Source organism: Cyprinus carpio, chromosome B19 (assembly GCF_018340385.1).
Source record: "Cyprinus carpio isolate SPL01 chromosome B19, ASM1834038v1, whole genome shotgun sequence".
Taxonomy (NCBI): domain Eukaryota; kingdom Metazoa; phylum Chordata; class Actinopteri; order Cypriniformes; family Cyprinidae; genus Cyprinus; species Cyprinus carpio.
This window is the reverse complement of record NC_056615.1, coordinates 6,040,770-6,063,440: the sequence shown is the minus strand read 5'-3', so window position 1 is coordinate 6,063,440 and position 22,671 is coordinate 6,040,770. Positions and strand designations below refer to the sequence as shown.

The following is a 22,671-nucleotide window of genomic DNA, read 5'->3' as shown; positions in this document are numbered from 1 at the left end:
CAGATTTTGTTTACAAGCTTGATGAGAAGCGCAGCTGAGAATGTCTTTTTCCGGCTACTGTAGGCTTAAGCATCTGATGTCAGGCACTTCTGGCATTCCTTTAGATCTCTGTTAGAGCTTTTAATATGTGCCTCAGGCAAGCATCACTTTACATTAGGTTATGGCCGTAAAATTTAAGTATCGAACTTTGGTGCATAGCTTATTTGTGCCATGGACATAAATGAGACCCTGTACTGCACAGGTTATTGAGGATAGGTTTGATTATACTATCCTAAAGACATATTGATGGAGGAGTTAGACACAGGAGTGCCTCAGGCCAGTAAATAACCATTCAGAACACCCACTTTGCTTCAGAACTCAGTTTTTACATTTGAGTTTTATTGTGCAAAAGTTAACAGAAACATGTCAGATTTGCATTTGTACAATTTTTGCATTTGGTGCATTTTATGCAAAGTGAAGTGCATTGCATTCAAGGTACATTTTAGCAAGTAATTTTCATTTTTGGATGAATCACTGCCTACCACTTGGGCTTTCTTTTTTTTAGAATATTGGATTTTAGATTTATATATTAAAAATAGTGAGCAAATGTTGTGCTTTTTCACTGACCTCTATTATAGATCAGTGGGCATTTCCTACTTTGAACCAATGCATGTGAGTCTGTTCACATGTTTAAGTGACATCACTCACTACATTCTGACACATGACTAATCATTAAAAGATGTGACTTGGGAGGAGTTATGAGTGAGTCTAAAGTTTACTTTCTGTTTCAGATCTTTTTAACAGTGTGTATGTATATATCTTTGACAAAAGGTTTTTGTGGTTTTATTATCATGCTGTAAGGTTTCTCACACTGGGAATCATGGAGGAGAGCTTCCCGTTTCATTACTCTTTATTGGAATACCTGTTTACGTTGGTGGGACTGTAATTGTTCCTGCTGGATATAGCGTTGGACATTTGGACGGTTGTGTCATTTTATCAGGATGGGGCCAATGTGTATATGGCAGTGATGATCTTTCTGCTGCTGGGCTCTTCAGTGTTGTCACAGGTGTTCAGCTGGCTCTGGTACTTTGATTCACTGGACAAGATTGAGAGTAAGGTGGAGAAATTTACAGACAGGCATTCACTGATCAAACCATTCCACTTCCTGCAGCTCGGAGTCTACCTCAAGTCTGTGACAGATTTAGGCCTACTTCTCTATTTTCATTGAATACTCTTGTGAAAAAGAATACACTATAACTTAATACATATGGTTTGTTGATTTACAGTGAAACAGAAACTCTCTTCACAACATCTAAACATTCTTTCATTATGTGAGCCATTACATGCAAAATGATCCATTCAGTTATCAAAATCTGTCAGACGTGTGTCTAATACATTCTATAAATATCTGACATAGAATGGTTTGATGTCTGCTTAGTTGGCAAATTAGGGTTGAAAAGGGGCAGAAAATTTCTAGAAACTTTCCAAAATGTTTGGAAGCGTTCCAGGATTTTTGGAAACTTTTGGAAATATGTAGTACATTTCCGTGGGACAATAATCCGGAAGTTTACCAGAAAATGTCCACCCCTTTGCAACCCTACTTTTGCCATTGTAATGAAACAGAATCACAGTCTTGCCAATCAGCCAAGTTTGCAAGCATATATATGGAGTTTGTCTAGCACAATCACTACCATTTTTGAACAACGAGAAATGTCACAACCTAAACAGCAGCAGCTATACATATATATTTATACAGTACGTTTATCTGTAGAAATGTGTGGTGTTGGGGTACAACAATAAACTGTAAAATGAATAGGCAATGGTGAATAGTTTACACTTCTACAAAAAAAAATGTACAGTATGAATAAAAATTTTCATTTTTAATCAAGGTGCCAGAGTCTGGAGGAAGACTGGGGAGAAGGAAATGCCAAAATGCCTGAAGTCCAGTGTCAAGTACCCACAGTCAGTGATGGTCTGGGGTGCCATGTCAGCTGCTGGTGTTGGTCCACTGTGTTTTATTAAGGGCAGGGTCAATGCAGCTAGCTATCAGGAGATTTTGGAGCACTTCATGCTTCCATCTGCTGAAAAGCTTTATGGAGATGAAGATTTCATTTTTCAGCACGACCTGGCACCTGCTCACAGTGCCAAAACCACTGGTAAATGGTTTACTGACCATGGTATTACTGTGCTCAATTGGTCCTGCCAACTCTCCTGACCTGAACCCCATAGAGAATCTGTGGGACATTGTGAAGAGAAAGTTGAGAGACGCAAGACCCAACACTCTGGATGAGCTTAAGGCCGCTATCGAAGCATCCTGGGCCTCCATAACACCTCAGCAGTGCCACAGGCTGATTGCCTCCATGCCACGCCGCATTGAAGCAGTCATTTCTGCAAAAGGATTCCCGACCAAGTATTGAGTGCATAACAGAACATAATTATTTGAAGGTTGACTTTTTTTGTATTAAAAACACTTTTCTTTTATTGGTTGGATGAAATATGCTAATTTTTTGAGACAGGAATTTTGGGTTTTCATGAGCTGTATGCCAAAATCATCAGTATTAAAACAATAAAAGACCTGAAATATTTCAGTTGGTGTGCAATGAATCTAAAATATATGAAAGTTTAATTTTTATCATTACATTATGGAAAATAATGAACTTTTATCACAATATGCTAATTTTTTGAGAAGGACCTGTATACGTTCCTGCAGACTTCAGTTCAAACCCTGCATCAACACACCTGTCTGTAATTAAGTAGCCCTGAACACCTTGATTAGCTGCTTTGGGTGTGTTTGATTAGGGTTAGAGCTGAACTCTGCAGTATGGTAGCTCTCTAGGAGCTGGGTTGGTAGAACCCTTTTAAAGACATTTGTTGATACAGCATATTGCTACAGAACTCGAAATGGGAACATTTGGGACACCCAAAAAGGAACATAGGAAAATAATTATTCTATTTGGTGTGCCGTTCCGAAATCTCATGATTTTTGGCCTAACTGGTTAGAAGATATAAGCAGAAATGTCAAATATTTTTTATATCTTTTTAGGTCATGTTTGTTATAAAACATACCAAGTTTGGTCAGAATCCAGCTCAAGCTTTCCAGAGATAAAGCCTCATGTCCATTTTTGCACAAACTTCAACTTTGTTAGTGCATTTTACGAAAATGTTTTGATATATCAAAAATAATATTCTTTTTGAGAATATTCTGAAGATGATCTGAGCCAATTTTGGTGAAAATTGGACAAACAGTTTGGGATGAGTGTGAAAAAATCAATTCTTCAGAAAATTCTAAAATACAAAAAAAAAAATAATAATAATAATAATAATAAACCTGACCTGTAGATATTAATTTTTTGGTATGCATTTGTTTCTGAATGAGCCAATGAATCAGAGGGAAAAAAGAATTTTGCTTTTAGACCTTATGGTTCAAAAGCTATTAGCAGAAACACGAGTGCAAATTTGGCCTATAGTTAGCACTAGTAGGATGGCCATACAGTATGTGCCATTTATATGGGACACATCCTCACCAGGATTTTAATATTGCCTTAAACATCCAAAGTAGTTTGACCAATAACATGCAGATATTGGATATAATCGACCAATCGTGGCCTGTGAGAAGGTGAGATCTACAGAAAATGATCAAAGCAATGCAAATACATGCACATTTTGTTTGTTCGTTCGACTTGAAGCGGTGCTGCACAGACCAATCATTGTATGACACCAAAGTACAGTGAGAGCAAATTGAAAGCATAAGGACCCATCTGCTCTGCTCTCTATAGCTCCCGTGAATGTCATACAACGATCAACCTGCACAGTGCAAACAGCCAAAACCTGGATATTTTAGTAAATAAATTAAAACAAACAAACACATATCCCTTAAAAATCACCAAAAATATCACAATAAGCACTGAACAGTTAGAAATACCAAAATTTGCTGTGATTAATGATAAAATTGTCCTCTATCTGTGTGCTAAATTTCATAACTTTCCTGCAAGCGGATGAACAAGATTAATAAAATTCAGCTTTTGTAAAATACAGCATTTTATTACAAAATTCCAAATGGTCCATGCTCAAGTTGGCTGACATAGTAAAATTGGGTGTCATTTGATTCAGTATGCCATTTCTAACAAGATTAATCTTATGATTTTTGGTTGAACTGTTTAGAAATTACAAACAAAAAAAATGTAAAATTTGATCAGTAGGTGGCGCTGTGCCAAAACTACTTGTGCACTCAGGTCATGCTTGGTATAACACCTACAAAGTTTGGTCACAATCCACTTAAACATTGCAGAGATATAGTCTCATGTCCATTTTTGAATGAATTTTGTCAAATTCATTAACAAGCTTTATGAGAACAGTTTGGTCTATCAGAAATGACCCAAATCAGAGGATTTTGCTTCCAGAACTTACAGTTCAAAAGTTATTAGCAGAAATGTGAGCGCAAATTTGGCCTATTGGTGGCACGAGAGGGTTTGAGATAGAGACTCCAAATTTGCTATGATTAATATTGAGACTGTCTTCTGTTTGTGTGCCAAAATTCACAACTTTCCCACAAGTGGTTCTATGGGATGCCATGCCGTTGACCAGGGGTGGCGAACTCTGGTCCTGGAGAGCCGCAGCCCTGCTGAGTTCAGCTCCAACCCTGATAAAAACACACCTGCCTGTAGCTTCCTAGTAACCCTTCAGACATTGATTGGCTTGTTTAGGTTGTTTGATTAAGGTTGAGGCAAACTCTGCAGGGCTGTGGCTCTCCAGGAACGATGTTCACCATCCCCTGCCATAGACTTTCAGAGTGGAGGAAGAAGAAAATGAACAGAGACAAAAGATTCCTTTGCCCCTAACAATAATGCTCTGATTTTGTCACACTAACAGATTGTTTAATTTAAGACATTGTGACATAGAAATACTGATTAGAAGGATAGTCCACTCAACAATAATTATTTACTCAACGAAAAGTTACTTTGAAGAATATTGGTAACCAAACAGTTTCAGTTCCCATTACTGGAAGTCTGAATATTTTGCAGAAGGAAGAAATTCACTTAAATGGACCTTTAATATCTCAATGTGTTCAAGTTTAACATGTCAAATAATCATGTTAAATGACATTGTTTTTTTTTTTTTTTGTTTTTTTTTTTTAGGTAGTAGTTCAACACTTTGTCGTGTGTATGTGTGTTTGTGTGGATTTAGATGTACTTGATGCTGTATGTTCACAGTTTTGTAATGTGTTTTGGATTAAATGCAAGTACCCCTGTTAATTAAAATAAAATAAATAAATAAAACAGCCTGGTTGTGTGGTTGAATCTGGTACTTCAGCTGGTTTAATGTGGCTGAAGGACACACCAGAGGCAGGAGTCTGATTTACCACACATTTATGATCACAATATTTGTATTTTACAAAATTATCTTTAAAATACAAGATCCATAAAAAAGGATGTTTCTTTTTCATTTTTTTTATATTAAAATAGCATCAAACAAGAGTCTATTGGATAAAAATGAATTAAAAATCTTCCTACAATATTTGATTCATAAAAGGGTAGTTTGCCCAAAAATTAATATTCTGTTATTTACTCGCATGTTTTTTCAGACCTGTGTTACTTATTTTCTTATGTGAAACATTGAAGCTATTTTGAGAAATGTGTCAGAAAACCAGCTTCCTTCAAAATATCTTTTGTATTTCACAGAGGAAAGAAAGTCACAGGTTTGGAACAACACAACGGTGAATAAATAAGGATGACATGTTTCATTTCTGGATGAATTATGACTGTGGAGGATTTGGGTTTGATTCCATTAGGATTGATTTTCTAAAGGGTTAATATGTTAGTAGTTGTCATAGACTACACTGAAACTCATTTATTTACCTCATCTGTAAATTCTCAGAATTGTTTTCCCAAAAAGATTGGATCTAATTGTATGTAAATCAACTTATAAAGTGTTCACTTCTATCATTGGTCTATTTTATGTGAGTACTGCATCTTATGAAAGTCCTGTTATTTTTCACTGTGGATTGAACTGAATGCCACTGTGAATACATTTCTTATGCTCACTTCCTGTCTATTTTTCACTAAAATGTCTTATTTATTGTCAGAACAGATGTTTGAGGTATTTTTATAACCCAATAGTTAATGTTTCCTACTGTATGTCCCTGTACATAGTTTTTGTGGCTCTAGTTTAATTTTGATATCATGTGCATTGAAATGTCTGGCGTCACGAGAACAGCGTGTTATATATTGGTTAGCTCTTTAAAATGTGTCCTGTCATGCTGAGTGAATGCAAGCTAATACATCATGGGTTATGATATTACATCAGTTCTGTTCAGGGATTTTTCTCACAGGTCTCCACTCATTGTTTTGTCTATGAATTAAATAAATTCAGCCAGACTATTCTCAATGTCTTTTATGTGCCCTGATGGTTTATTTACTTTGTTGTTTCTGAGTTACTATTGCCATGTTCTGCCTGTTACTTGACGGCTGATTTTGTTCGGCAAGTCTGATAGGAAGCACAGCTGGGAATGTCTTTTTCCAGCTACTATATGACTGGCCCTTCTGTTATTTCTTTGTCTCTCTGTTAAATAACTGAGCAGTTAGTACAGAGAATATGTGCTTTTTTATTTACTTATTTCATGAGGCAATCATCAGTAGCCTATTACTATTGTCCATACATTAAGTTATGGATTTTATGTAAGTTTATTCATATAAATATACAGTGCCTTGCGAAAGTATTCGTAGCCCTTCATTTTTTTTTTTCACATTTTGTTATGTTGCTGCCTTATGTTAAACTGCTTGTAATTACTTTTTTTTCCACATCAGTCTACAGTCCATATACCATAATAGCAAAGCAAAAATACAAACAACAACAGGTTTTCAACATCTTTGCAAAACTTAAATTATTCCATTGCATAAGTATTCATACCCTTATCTGGGACAGCTGAAATTTACCTCACGAGCATTCATATTGCTTGTAGATGTTACTACACGAGTGAAGTTAACCTGTGGCAAAATCAGTTGAATGGATATGATTTGGAAAGGCACACACATCTTAATAAAAGCTGATAATTCATATCTGAGCAAAAAACAAGCCCTGAGGTCAAAAGAACTGCCTGTGGAGCTCAAAAAACTGTCTTATGTCAATCCACACCCAATCAAATATTACTGGAGAAACCTGAAAATGTGCATCTGCCCCCATCCCACCTGACAGAGCTTGAGAGGTGAAGAGGTGAAGTGAAGAATGGCAGATAATTGCCAAATGCTGATGAGCAAAGCTTGTCGCATTGAACAAAAAAGACTTGAGACTGTAAAGATGCTTCAGCTAAATGTTTAGTTAGGGGTATGAATACTTATGCAATGTACGCATTTCAGTTTTTTATTTTTAATAAATTTACAAATTTCTGTTCTGTTTTTGCTTTGTCAATATGGTGTAGATTGATGTGGGGAAAAAGTAATTTAAAGCAGTTTATCATAAAGCAGCAACGACACAACAAAATATGAAAAAAATGAAGGGGTATAAATACTTTCACAAGGCACTGTATATGAATAATGAAATAAATATCCCTATCTCTTAGTGAGCGAATATTTGACACTTCCCACTTAAAACCAATGTGTGTGAGTTTGGTCACATGTGACATCACTCACTACAGTCTGACACATGACAAACCATTCAAAGAAGTCACATGGGAGGAGTTTATGAGTGGACGTAAAGTTTATTTTCTGTTTCAGATCTTTTAAACAGCATATATATCTCTCTCCCTCTCTCTACAGAGAGCATTATAAAGTCTTGCTGTAAGGTTTCTCACACTGGACTGAATCATGGTGGAGACTCAGGAGCAGTTTCCTTTTGGTTTTTTATTGAAATACCTGTTTACTTTGCTGGGACTGTTATTGTTCCTGCTGGATATAGCGTTGGACATTTGGGCTGTTGTGTCATTTTATCAGGATGGGGCCTATGTGTATATGGCACTGATGATCTTTCTGCTGCTGGGCTCTTCAGTGTTGTTACAGGTGTTCAGCTGGCTCTGGTACTCTGATTCACTGGACAAGATTGAGACTAAGGTGGAGAAATTTGCAAAGAGCCATTTATTGATCAAACCATCCCACTTCCTGCAGCTCGGAGTCCATCTCAGGTCTGTAACAGATTTACTTCTCAATTTTGAGTTCACTTTAGGGTACTTTTAAAAAGAGTCCTTATTACTGAAATAAGATACTTCATCGATTACTCACCCTCATGTTTTTTCAAACCCATAAGACTTCAAAATGACATTAGTCTTTAAAATAATGGAGATGATGATATTTTTAATGATACATTAGAGATTTTGTTACTCTATTCACTCAAAACTTCAAAATGCTCATAAAGACATTATTTATCTGAATTGAGATGTTTAATTAAAGTCTTCTAAAGAGATAAAATAAGCAGATTTAATTTAGTCATTTATTCAAATATAAACAGTTACCAACACACATACATAGAGCTCATCAAATATGGTGAAAGGTCTAATGTGCGCAGTTGACACAAGGAAACCAATTAATTTTCGTGTTACACAAAAACACTGTTTATCTTCCACAAGAACAAATGATGACAAATCCCTTCAATATTAGCTATTTTCTTAATTCTTAATGTGAACATTTGAATTGGGTTATCATTTAAAAACAAGCTCTCAATAAATGTGAATGAGAATTGGTATGGAAAGTATGGAGTCAATTTTACTTCATAATGTAGAATAAAATCCAAACTGTGGCCTCACTGTTGGCTGTAGTAAAGTTTTGTCGTATTAAGTGTTGGTGAAGTAAATGTAAGAATGTGTTCACAGGTATGCTGGGGTGATAGAGACTTCCACAATGGATTTTCTTCATCGCATTAACAATTTCAGTAATAATGCACTGCATAATATCAGAAAGGATGTGGATGTGAAGCTGAAACATGATTTTCTGATGCTTCGTCTGTTTGAGGCGTTTTCTGAAAACACCCCACAACTCACACTCATTTTGTCTAGAATCCTACAGAGAGGAGAGTTGGAGCTTATTACAGGTCCGTCTCAAATCCAGAACACTTGTTATGTACTTATGCACTATTCTATGCCATTTTTAGTATAATTAGTGTGATTGTGTATGATTATTGAGATTTAGTATGATTAGTGTGTTAACGTTGAAAATTCCAAAAAGAAAAAGTGGTGATATGGTAACAAGTCTTTATGAGTGAGTCATTGGTTTATTCACTAAACCAATTCATTCTAAACATTGATTCATTCAGCAACACCACTACTGTGTTTTGCTCAGAGCCTCAGCATATTCTTGTGATATTGTTTAATTACATGCAATGTTTTTTTGTTTCAGGTTTAAAAATCCTCACAGCGGCTTCTGCAATTGCCATTAATGTTGCCTTGTACCACCGGGGCATGCATGTCTATGGTTCTAAAGCACGCAAGATGAGCTTGATCTCCACTGGCATCTACTTCCTGTGGAACTTGTTGGTGATTATTCCCCGTGTAACTGCTCTGGCACTCTTCTGCAGTGTATTGCCATACTACATCATAGCTCACTTCCTGTCCCTGTGGATGCTGCTGGTTTTAGTGGCCTGGAGCCAGAAAACAAATTTCATGAAAAGTCCTGGTTGGGAATGGCTCTTCAGAGCGGCTGTTGGACTCATCTGGTACTTCAGCTGGTTTAACGTATCAAAAAAAGGAAACATAAAAGTAAAGATGGTTCTGTATTATAGTTTCATGGCTTTGGACACAGTGATGCTGCTGGGGTTCTGGTGCTGGAAGGTGTTTGAATATGCAGGCTGCTGGAGCTCCTTAAATCCTTATATAGTGATCCCGACACTACTAGGTTTGTACGTTATTGGAATACTAGTGAAACTGATATACTACAGATGGTTTCATCCCAAAATGGCTGAACCCAGTGAAGGGCCATTTAGACAAGCTGCAACATATGCTGCAACATATTATGCAGACTCGACAGACTCGACAGTCTCGACAGACTTGTCCCTGGAAGATACAGCTGCAGCTCCTGTGCAGCCTCTCACTGGAGTCCTCAAGAGGAGCAGAACCATGGCTGCTAATTTCTACTTCTAGTTATTCTAGTTTGTATTTTAATGTATTTACTTCTAGTTTGTATTTATAATGTATTTAAATTTACAGTGCAGAACCATAGAACTTACAGTATATTTTAATAGCTGACATGATGTTAATATATTTTCATGTATGTTAATGTATAATGACTACTGCAGCAATATACAACACAGTGATGCTATTATCAGCAATATCTTTATCAGCAATGTTAACAAGGTTATTATTATTAATAATCTCAAACTGTTTTGTGATGACGTGTTTTCATACTACTTTCGCACAAATTTCTTAAACATATATTTTTTGTCATGATATTTTCATGGTATTGTCATGATACAATGTCCAGAACCAAGAGACATAGTCATGATGACATTTTCACTGATTTCCTAATGCTTCTGTTGCTCTGATTATGTTACACTACTATTTTGTTTAATTTAGGCACTGTGACATAAATGTTTATTAAAAGGATAGTTCACTCAAAAAGGGAAATTGTGTCATTATTTACTCATCTAAAAGATATTTCAAAGAATGTTGGTAACCAAATTTTGGTTCCTTCATTTCCTTTGGTGTCATCATTTGCTCACCATCTAGCATTCCACACCCATATGGCTTTTCTGTGTCTTCCATGGAACTCAAAATGAGAGTGGGCTGACAAAAACTCCAAAAAGAGCGACACAACATATAGGATTCATAAAGATGGTTCACACATGCACTGTATTTCAAATCTTATTAGATTCTTTTTCTACAAATCTATTCCTGGGCAGCGCCCACACTGAGTCTGTCCTCACTGGGACTGAATGCTCTCACCTGTTTTGCTCGCAGATCGCCTTCTTTCAAAAAAGTGGTTCTTATACAGTTTCTTATACAGAGGAGTGGGCATGTGCTGGTGAAGATCCTGACACCCTCCCTTCATCTCTACAAGCACAGCCCAGCGTGAACAGTCAGCTGATCAGTGTTCTCACCAAGGCTGTTAAGGATCTTGGCCTAGTTTGGTCAGTTCTGGACCAGTACCACTCGTCTAATCTTTTAGAAGAGTGGTACCTGAAAGAATGCCGTCAAGGTTCCTCTCGCCAGAGTTATTCTGTCTTGTTATTCCCAGAAGTTCACAACGAATTCACCAGGATGTGGCGAGCTCCCTATTTAGTGTGTGATCACTCCTCCACTTCTGCTGCTCTCACTACCATTGACGGTGCTGAAGAAAGAGGACATGGCAAGCTCCCCCCTCTCTCCAACAGGCAGTCACTACGAATCTGTGCCCTTCATCGGCCCTGGGGGTAAAAGTCCATGTAGCACATCCATCTAAGCCCTGCAGGACAACCACTGCTCTAACAAATAGAGCTTATTCAGTGGCTGGCTATAGACTGGCTCAGCGCTTCACATGATGGCGGTGCTACAAGTGTTTCAGGCCAAGCCTCTCCACAAAATAGACATGTCTGGTCCAAGTCATCACACAAGGAGCTGTGCACAGCAACCAAACTGACTCTGTGCGCCACGGATCTAAATTATCCAGATAGAAGTTACCTATTCTCAATGGGAAAGTGCCCAAACAACATTGCTCGAAAAGTTGCCCACTGCATGCGAGTCAGAGGCTGTCACTGACAGTCGAAAGATTCTGATGAATGGCACTCTGAGCCGATGTACATAGAAGTAAATGCAGTTACAAAAACATGAACAAATCAAGCTTCAGCATCAGAGTAAACAGGAGATTCCCCATAAGCATGTTAAGGCAACACTCATTTCCTTAGCTCATTTTAATCCATTCTGCATAATGGGCCCTGAAAACCAGCTTTCTTCAAAATATCTTTTGTCTTCCACATAGGAGAGAAATTCATACAGGGCCGGGTTTCCCGATAACGATTGATCTTAGAGCTTAAGAGCGTTTTCTACGAGTCATTTTGTGATCGTTCGTTATTGTTTCACATGCGTTTCCCAAAAATGCACTTAACACAATCGCACATAGCCATGCTTTAAGTACTACTTAGGAGTCGCTATCCATTTGTCAAGTGCTGAAATGTCACCTTAAAATGGTTTGTAACTGTAGTACACGCTCGGTTATTAAAATGATAACCTAATGCTATGTTCCAGACAACTCGGATATAATAACTATAATATAATATAATATAATATAATATAATATAATATAATATAATATAATATAATATAATATAATATAATATAATATAATATAATAATTGTATATAATTATATTATATTGCATTATACATATAATATTATACTTTACATGTAATAATAATAATAATAATAATAATAATAATAATAATATATATACACACACACAAGTCAGCAAGTCATTGACAGATTATCAATTGTCAAAGATTACACTAAAACTCATTTTATCTATGAATGTATGTCATATATGATACATTGCCGTATGGAATAATCTTTGAAAACTCAGTGCTTATGGAGGTACATAAGATTTTAAATGATACAACATACTTTCTTAATCTTGAAATGTTGCCACCAGGGAAGAGGTTTAGAATGCCAAGCTGTAGACTGAATAAATAGTACTGTATTAAGTAGAACTAAGAGACTTGACTACAGTATAAAGTCTTTAAGGTTTTTATAATTGTTTATAGGCTTGTGAAAATGCATTTGTGCTAAATGTTGTGAGTTTTGTTGTTATTTATCTGATGCAGTGTCTACTTATTGACCCCAAGTTAAATTCCCCTTTGGGACAAAAAAGTATAGCCTACCTTATCTTACCTTATTATTAAATTTGTGTAGTTGCATACCTTGTTTGTGCTGTGGACATGAATGGGACCTCAGATTGTGATTAGATGGTAAAATGATAAATTTAGCAATATAATAATAAGAATAAGAATAAGAATAAGAATAATAAAAGGAAATTAAAAAAATATAGCTAGAACATAATACACAGTAAACCACCCTAAACAATCTCTTACCTACACTTATATACATATTCCAATATAGTGGCCACTAATCTGTAATATAATGTCACCATTTTGGAACTCAATTGAGACAAGTGAAGCCCATTTCCCTTTCATAGGTCACTTCGATCCTGCGGTGACGTCACCGTATGGGAACACCTTTCGGTGTGACGAATGTCTGAAGCCCTATACCATCCCGCCAATTTTATTAGCCAAATAGCGCTTGGCACCACCTTACGCATGCGTACGCATGGTATACCTTATTGCCGCGCGCTATTTCGCTCAGATTTCATTTCCTTCAGGAAAGCGAATCATCTGTGCCCTAAGGAAACCATCTTGCGTTCTCAGCGTTTTTTTTCTTCCAGCAGTGTTCAACTCCTCTTCGCGGACGCGATGAGTCAACGTAAGGTAAGAGCCGTATAACGGGTTTATCACGGGGAGGCACTCATGAGAGGTTCGTTTAGCAGCCTCTCTACATGTTCTCTCTGTGATAGCCTGCGGCTACAGTTCTGCGCTCGGAAGTGTATTTTCTCTAGGTCGCCCCGCGTCTAACCCCCGCCGTTACGCTTCTGCGGTCGCCGAGGCGCCGCACGAGGCGCCGCACGAGGCGGTGGTTTGGGGTGATGTGTGCGGCTTGGACTATGAGGACAGTGATGCGCTGGAGTTTTTCCACTTCGCTCGCTCTCCCCCACTCGACTGTGTTAAATCAGCAGATTTGCTTTTACAAACTATGTTTGTCCACCGCGGCTTCGGACTCAGAGTACACTCTGGCCGGCACATGCGGTTCTCTCCCTCCGAGCGGACAGGAGAAACGCGCCTCCCCTTTCTCAGTGAGCTGTTGAATGTGGTTACCCGCGTGGTGGATAAACTACCCCCCCCCCGTGAACCGCTACCCTTCTTCACGGATCTCCACCAAGAGGTTTCGAGGTCCTGGAAGCAGCCTTAATCAGCGCGCGTCACGAATGCCGCGGGTTTTGCCATCATTGCTGACATGGCGGACCAGGTTATACAGCGATGCCGCCGGTGGACGAACTCTCTAGCCGAACGTATCGCGCCGAACTCGGCCGCGGCCTAAAGTCTCGCCCCCTCTCGAAGGTGTGTCGAGTTGCGTCTAATCTCGGCAAATTTACTTCACTTGATGGCGGTTCTAACGAGAAAGATATCACAACCGAGGCTGTGAAAAAGCTGCGGGGGGCAACAGATTTGGCGCTAAGTGCTACCAAACATACTGCCCAAGCAGTGAACCGTTCTATGACGGGGATGTTAACGGTCAAGCGCCACCTTGGCTAATCTCGCCGACATTACAGAAAACCTGAGTTGGACGGCAAAAGCCTCTCGTCCTCAATCCCCTTACAGCAGTTCCTGATACTTCTGCTGTTCGTCAGGGACTGTTCCCTCCACTAGAGAGCGCTGTTGGACTGCTAATGCACATCCAACCCTCTCACTGCAGTCCCCATGCTCTAACATTGACTGTCTCGCAGCAAAGGCACCTCGAGCATCATTGGATCGAGCTATCACTTGAGCGCCCCCTCAGACACTCTGCACAATCCAGCCTTCACATTTTGAGGCACGGCACAAGAGGCTGACAAAGACAGCCCGTTTATGACGGCTCACACAGCTGCCGCGTTCTCGCTAGCAGCGGGGCCCAATGTTTATCTTGTTGGATTAAATCCTGCCGTGGATACGCTTCAGGATTATACACAACGAAACGCAGCGACTTTGATGCATGCGCTTCCCTTCCTGTTCGTCAGGGACTGTGCCCTCCACCGGAGAGCGCTGTTGGACCGCTATGCACATCCAACCCTCTCACTGCAGTCCCCACGCTCTAACATTGACTGTCTCGCAGCAAAGGCACCTCGAGCATTGGATCGAGCTATCACTTGAGCGCCCCCTCAGACACTCTGCACAATCCAGCCTTCAGAGTTTGAGGGACGGCACAAGAGGCTGACTAAGACGGCCCATTTATGACGGCCCACACAGCTGCCGTAAGCACGCTAGCGGCGTGGCCTGATGTTAATTTTGTTGGATTTAATCCTGCCGTGGATACGGTTAAGGATTAGACACAATGAAACGTAGTGACTTTGACACATGCGCTTTCCTTGCTTTCGGATGCTGTGAGCTTTCCGTGCTCGGACATTAATGCATGTGGGAACTCTGCAGGCGGAGGCTTGGAAACCACTACGTTTTTCCGGGCCACAGGGTAGCGCTTACCCGGCATTTTCACTATGGGTGTTACGCACAATTCGTCACGGATACACCATTCAGTATAGAAAGGCCCGCCCTTTTTGACGTGGAAATCTTCCCATGGTTGTTAAACCAAAGGAAATCATGGTGCTGCGGCAGGAGCATCTCTGCTGGGAATAGGGGCTATAAAAGTACACCCCTCTCAGATAGAGTCAGGTTTTACAGCCGCTATTTTTGTGTTAAAAAAAAAAAAGTGGCAATTTACACTGTCTGAATCTTGCACTCAGGATGAGCAAAGAAATCAAGATGTTAACGGTAAAGTCTATTCTGTCTCAGATTCAACCAAAGAGTTGGTTTGTCACAATCTATCTGAAGGATGCATATTTTTATATTCAGATCATCAAGAGACACAGGAAGTTCCTCAGATTCGCTTTAGAGGCCAAAGCGTATCAGTACTGTGTCCTTCCCTTCGGCTTAGGCTTGGCTCATCGAGTATTTTTGAAATGCATGGACGCAGTTCTGGCCCCGTTGCGGCTCCAGGGCGTTCGCGTATTGAATTACCTGGATGATTGGCTGTTGTTAGCACAATCGCAGACTCAAGCACACTCCCATTGGGATCTTGTGCTGAATCATCTAAACAGCCTGGGCTTATACACAAATTTCCAGAAGTGTGTTTTTAATTCCCTCTCAGCGGATAACCTTCTGGAAATAGACTTGGACTCTCGCGCGATGACAACAAGACCATCTCTCCCGCGCGTTCAGTCTCTCACGTTATGCCTGCGCCATTTCATAGCAGGTCGCGCAGTGACGGTGAGTTTTTGCCTCAGACTTTTGGGTCTATGATAGCAGCATCCCCTGTAATCCGTCTGGGCTTGCTTCACATGCACCCATTTTCAGTGGTGGACGAAAAGCCAAAACATTTCACCCCGTTGTTTTCCGCATTGTACGATTTCGGTGACACGGAGGTGTGTTATGTCGATAAAACCATGGATGTCAGCTAAATTCCTTCAACTGGAGTTCAGCTGGGGATTCTTGCTTCCTACGAGACTGGCACGATGGACGTGTCTTTGACCAGTTGGGGAACTGTTTTTCAAGGATGCCCAGCTCACGGAGCATGGACGGCGACACAACGCGGCTGGCATATAAACAGGTTGGAATTGCTGGCAGTTTTATAGCTCTCCAGTATTTCTTGAATCTGCTGATCGGCCGTCATGTACTACGCAGGTCAGACAACATGGCGGTTGTGTCGTATCTGAATCAGCAAGGAGGATTACGCTCTAACCCCCTGTGCAGGCTGGCGAGGATAATTCTTCTTTGGTCTCAGAACAGATTTTTGTCGATCCGAGTGGTTCATGTCCCCGGGCACTTGAACTTCGGAACGGATTTGTTCTCCAGACAAAGCCTGGAGCAAGGGGAATGGAGGTTGCACCCCCAAACAGTAGCCTTATATGGCAAGTATTTGGAGAAGTGAAAGAGGACTTATTCATGTCGAGCACGACTACGTATTGTCCGCTATGGTTCTCCCTATGCCCTCCATCGCCCCTAGGCATGGATGCGTTAGCTCACGATTGGCCCAGGACCAGCTTATGCTTTTCCTCCAATTCGACTATTCCAGCAGTGCTATTCAGAATTTGGCTGGACAGTGTTGAGCCACACACCCGTGGTTTGCGGATCTGGTCAATCTGTAGCGGGCTCTCCGTGGGAGATTCCCCTCAGACAGGACTTACTATCGCAAGCACGAGGGATGACTTGGCACCCAAGGCCAGATCTATGGAAGCTGTTGGCGTGGCCTCTGAGCGGAGTGAGTTAATATGTCCCGGTTTTTCAGTTGGAACCACCGAGACTATAATGAATTCTAGGGCAGTTTCTACGAGACGCTTTATGCTTTCGAATGGAAACTGTTTACTGCCTGATGTGGAATTCATAATTTAGATCCAGTTTACTGCCCCGTGGCTTCAGTACTGGAGTTTCTTCAAGACTGTTTTTCTGATGAAGTAACACCAGCCACTCTTGAAGTTTACGTGGCAGCCTTTTCAGCTAACCACGTATATATAGGTGGTACTTCAGTGGGCCATCATCTGCTGGTCTCTTGCTTATACAGGGTTTGCGACGGCTAAGGCCTTTCCCGCCCTGCACAAGTTCCTTCATGGAATTTATTCATTGTGTTGCAAGGTCTATCAGAACATCCGTTTGAGCCCTTGGAAATAAAAAATAAATAAATCAATCCTACTTTAAAGACAGTTCTTCTTGTGGCTTTATCCTCCCTCATGAGAGTTGGGGATTTGCAGGCTCTTCTGTTTGGCCCTCGTACATGGACTTTTCACCAGGGTTTGTTAAAGTACTGCTGCGACCGAGGCCTAATTATGTCCCTAAGGTCGCCTCGAACCCCTTTCACTTTTAACAAGTGGTCTTGGAAGCTTTACTCCCTGCTGAGGCGGGGCTAGGAGATCTGAGTCTTTGCCCTGTCAGAGTGCTGAAGACTTATGTTGATCGAACAGCTCCATGGCGTAAGTCTGACCAGCTGTTGTCTGTTAGGACACAAAATAGAGGCTGTGCTGTCACAAAGCAGCGCATGTCCCATTGGTTGGTGGAGACTATATCTTAGCTTATGAGGCACGCGGACTCACTTCGCCCTTAGGAATTAGAGCTCATTCCACGAGAGCAGGGGTTTCATCGAAATCATTTCTCAGTGGATCTTCTATGGATGATATCTGTGCTGCGGCAGGATGGTCCTCTCCGAGCACTTTTGTCAAGTTTTACAGTCTTGATGTGAGGATGGCTCCTGGCTCCCTGGTTCTATCCGCTTGAGCAGATGCTTTCCTTGGATCCCAACTATCAGGTACGTCAGGCGTTATGGTATAGGGTTCCCATACGGTGATGTCACAGCAGCATCGAAGTGACCTATGAAAGGGAACATCTCGGTTATGTAACCATGGTTCCCTGAATAGGGAACGAGATGCTGCGGTCCCGGCCGTTCAGTACCTTGATAGCATTTCTTCAGTTCATGAAATCTGAGCGAAATAGCGCGCGGCACTCAGGTATACCATGCGTACGCATGCGTAAGGCGGTGCCAAGCGCTATTTGGCCAATAAAATTGGCGGGATGGTATAGGGTTTCAGACATTCGTCACACCGAAAGGTGTTCCCATACGGTGACGTCACCGCAGCATCTCGTTCCCTATTCAGGAGTAAGTATTCTGATTAATTATTTTGTATAGTATTTTAAAATGTAACGCCAGTACGCCATATCTCTTGACGTCTCCCCGATTGCCTGCGAGCTTCTCCTCCTGTCTGTACGGTAATTTCTCTACTGTGCGACAGAGAGTCTAGTGGTTATGACGCAATCGTTAGCCTATTTTTACAAAAACTGTTTCTACAGGGCCATAATGTAACATAGAAGGTAATGGAGCCCTTTATACATTGTCGTGTATCTTTAGAAATAAATAATGGACAAATGGAGTCTTTAAACGCCTCAGATGTAAAGTTATTCACTGTCAAAGTGACGCCAAAATGACTGGGAGTCAATGGGATGCTAACGCAAGTGAAGTTCTGCTACAAGATGGCGGCATGCGGCCGACTTCAACTTCCGGTCCACTTCCTTCCCCCCTGGAAATGACCGCTCCACTTCACATTCTCCAATTAAAATTGAACTTGTTGTGCCAGATCATGATTGGTGTAGCCTATTAGGTGACAAACGGGCATTGATGAATTATGTAATATTCTAAAATATGTAATATATGGATTTTTAATTAAGACACACTAACTTTGATTATTGACCAAAAAAAAAAAGGTTAAAATATTGTTTTATCCCCCAACTCACTGAAATATGGTTCGAGAGGTTTCCGAACAAACTGTGGAATATCAAGCAAAACTACGACGGCGTTTTAGTGCCACGTCGAAAAAAAATCTAAGATTACAAGATTAAAGTCGTAATATTTTGAGAATAAAGTCGAAATATTAAGAGAATAAAGTCGTAATACTACGAGAATAAAGTCGAAATGTTTTGAGGATTTAAATAGTAGAAATTAAAGTTATATTATTTTGAGATATAGCCTTATTGCTCATGTAAATGTCCCAGATTGAGAGCACCGGGAGAAGTTGGAGTCCACCGGGATTGTTTTGAATATTGTTGCGTCCGAGCGGCCGCATCATCTTACTGGGATGAGGAAGAGTCCATTTTAAGGACTCGCGGAAACAGCTTAATATCAAGAATATTATATTTATCAACAGACTGAACAGGAACAACTTTTTATCGAACATCAGCTCACACACCCAATCGACATTCCTTTGGAGGGCACTGTAGCTCTCTTATTTAAGGCTTTTTAATACACTATAAATATATGTGGGATTATTAGCAGAAATCATACCATGTGTTATACTCACGGGGACAGTATGCTTGGAAATAATATTTCATGTCTTCCATTGCATTCGTTATTTGTAGTGTGCCAGCCACCCAATAGCAATAAGCTTTGTGCTTATTGGGAGGCCTACTTTTGATGTCTCAGCTTTCAAAATCAGTTTTAAAGCGAAACACAAATGATGTGTTTTACAATAATGTGCTTTTCAAGCTCTTTAATGATCAGATCTCTGTATTTATGTGAAACAATTCATTAAATTAAACTGTTTTCTTTGTGAAAATTCCAAATATGTGAAAATGTATTTTCGTAATATTTCGACTTTATTCACTAAATATTTTGACTTTATTCTCGTAATATTTCGACTTTATTCTTGAAACATTTAGACTTTATTCTCATAATATTTTGACCTTATTCTTGAAATATTTAGACTTTATTCTCGTAATATTAAGACTTTATTCTCTAAACATTTTGACTTTATTCTCGTAATATTTCAACTTTATTCTCGTAATATTTCAACTTTATTCACGAAATATTTCGACTTTATTCTCGTAATATTTCGACTTTATTCTTGAAACATTTTGACTTTATTCTCGAAACATTTTGACTTTATTCTTGTAATATTTCAACTTTATTCTCGTAATATTTCGACTTTATTCACTAAATATTTCTACTTTATTCTCGTAATATTTTGACTTTATTCTTGAAACATTTCAACTTTATTCTCATAATATTTCGACCTTTTTCTTGAAATATTTCGACTTTATTCTCATAATATTTCAACTTTATTCTTGTAATATTTTGACTTTATTCCTCATAATATTTCGACAATATTCTCGTAGTAATCCTATTACGACTTTATTCTCTAAACATTTTGACTTTATTCTCGTACTATTTCGACCTTATTCTCGAAATATTATGACTTTAATCTCGTAATCTTAGATTATTTTTTTTTTCAAGGTTGAACTAAAATGCCATCATACAAAACGCAACACAACGCCTAAAAAATGTAAAAATACTTGTAAAAATAAACAGCAATTTTTCGATTTTTGAGGATTAGTTACTGTTTTGTACACATTGTCATGTTAATTACAAATCAAATGCATTTTGTTTTATTGACCACAATATCACTAGTGATAGGAGCGTTCGAAACACTGCTTCACTAAGCTTTGAAATATTTGCGAATATTTTGTTTCGAATCAGTGTTTCAGAGCACTTATCAAACTGGCCAGGTCACGTGATTCTAGTAAATGAAGCTTCGTTACTTCACACTGTTTCGAAACGTTTTGAAACTCAGATAGTTCACCACTAGGGGCTGTTGATCTCAAAGTGAACCCATGAACCACTTCTGGTTGCCCAGTTAATCATGTGACATGAAATCCCATAAAATTTTTCATTTTAATAAAATGACGAATTCATGGCCAGATGTTGTGGGTTAAACAAAAGATAACTTCCCTTTAACACAGTTTAAAAAATGTGTAAAAACATTCAGTACTTTCAACCTACAAATCACATCATACCTTAAAAATAACAAAATGAGCTTAGAGTGGAATTAAATCAACCTCCTTCTTCTAACTGATAACACTACTCTTGCCTGCTGGTTTTTATAGACAGCTCTAATGAAAACACTTAATGAATTAAATAATTGCATAAATCAACCAATTAATTAAATAATTTATTGAGTTCATTGTGTGTTAAGGGTTTGATTATATTTAAAACACATAACACAAGCACTAATATTAAAGTGTTTATTATTTATTTGAAAAAATTATATTTCTAAAAAAAACAAAAAAACATTTCCATTTGTTTTATAAGTTTGGTCTGAGTTCTTGATTCTTTTACAACATTTTCACCAGTGGATGTCACCAGCACCTGCTGTTTCAAGTGCTTCGAAACATCGAATCATTTTTCGAAGCAATTGATTAATTGATTCAATGCTTCGAAAAGCTTCGTTTCTCCCATCACTATAAATCACTGCTCAGTAGTTATGCTTTAGATTTATAAATTAAGCATAGTGAGGAAATATTGGCATTTCCTACATTGAATCGATTCCTGTGTTTAGTCAAATGTTTATATTCGAGATCAGGAGTGTTTGACCTGAAGCAGCGCTGCGCAGACCGATTGGTGTAGGACTAGCCTATAGGCCCTGATATACTTCAAACAAAATCAAAGAACGAACTGATATGACGTCATTTTGAACAAAATCAGGCCAAAACGAAGTTCGTTTTGAGTTCGTTTTAGCAGTTCAAAACAGCTGACCAAAGCAAACTTTCTGAGGGAGTTCGTTTTGGCTCCTAAACACCTTTGAGCTTCCATTGGTCCGTGGCGGTTATGCAATCGGTGGGTGTATTCTGAAACTCCACTTTCTTTGACGTGAGAGTTTTTTTCCCCGGTTCATATCTCATTCAGTGGAGGTCATTCAGGAGAACAACATCTCCTAGTCACTCGCAACATGAATACACTGAAGTGTCTAATAAATGAGTAGTCACAGATATATCCGCACCTGTACGATCGCTCGCGAAGAGACTGTAAAGATTCAGAGAAAGCATTTAATTCCTAGAAAGAAATTTTGACCAAGCTTGGTGCTGATGACCCGGAGTTATGCAAAAAGCAACGCAGAGAAACAAGTTTTCCAAAGCCATGAAAAGAATGAAAGGAAGAAGAAAGATATAAGGTAGCAAGTACCAAATACATGTGTTTCAAATAAATGTTACACCATACTGCTGCTGCTGTTGTTTGTTGTTCTTTCAATAAGCGAATTTAAAAGGTATACAATAATTGAAATGCCAAAAGAACATACTAAATAATAATAAACCTTTGTTTTTATCAAATCATGACACCACATAAAATAAAAAAGGTCACAGTGTAATAATTTATCCAGTTTAATAAAATAATTGAACACTGATAAAATAAAGTACCAAACAGGTTTGTGTTATTGAGATGACTCCAATATGTGTTCCACATCAAGCTAAAGTTTTCAGATTATGAGCCATTCACACTTCCCATAAAGATAAAGTACTGATTATGGAAATGGAATGGTTCATTTGTATTGCAAACATGAGACTCTGAACTGCTGCTAATCGTTATTCTTTTATCTATTATGTTCTGACCGTTGGTGCCCATCTCACACCTAGATTGCCTTCACTTCATCATTTCAACGTTGTTGTGTTTAGGGGATACACGCGAGCGTC

The 22,671-nt window shown here is 39.1% G+C and overlaps 2 protein-coding genes across 2 annotated transcripts in view; both read left to right on the top strand.

The window, feature by feature from the left end:
• The first annotated feature begins 45 nt into the window (after positions 1-45).
• LOC109076192 (XK-related protein 8-like) overlaps positions 46-22,671 on the top strand; it is a 27,232-nt gene continuing 4,606 nt past the window's right edge. The window contains exon 1 of the mRNA XM_042745717.1: positions 46-1,167. Coding sequence (XP_042601651.1) covers positions 998-1,167 — 170 coding nt within the window. The 5' untranslated portion in view covers positions 46-997. The remainder of the gene's footprint in view (positions 1,168-22,671) is intronic.
• On the top strand, positions 7,562-10,516 carry LOC109076352 (XK-related protein 8-like). The gene is made up of 3 exons (XM_042745715.1): positions 7,562-8,092; positions 8,777-8,994; positions 9,300-10,516. The coding sequence occupies exons 1-3, from the start codon at positions 7,779-7,781 to the stop codon at positions 10,037-10,039; spliced, it is 1,272 nt and encodes a 423-aa protein (XP_042601649.1). The 5' UTR covers positions 7,562-7,778; the 3' UTR covers positions 10,040-10,516.

What these genes read in the sequence shown, in the direction of transcription:
- LOC109076352 (XM_042745715.1), top strand. Translation starts at nt 7,779, where the DNA reads ATGGTGGAGACTCAGGAGCAGTTTCCTTTTGGTTTTTTATTGAAATAC. An exon ending in CAGCTCGGAGTCCATCTCAG is followed by an intron (nt 8,093 to 8,776) that starts GTCTGTAACAGA and finishes ATGTGTTCACAG; the next exon opens with GTATGCTGGGGTGATAGAGA. An exon ending in AGAGTTGGAGCTTATTACAG is followed by an intron (nt 8,995 to 9,299) that starts GTCCGTCTCAAA and finishes TTTTTGTTTCAG; the next exon opens with GTTTAAAAATCCTCACAGCG.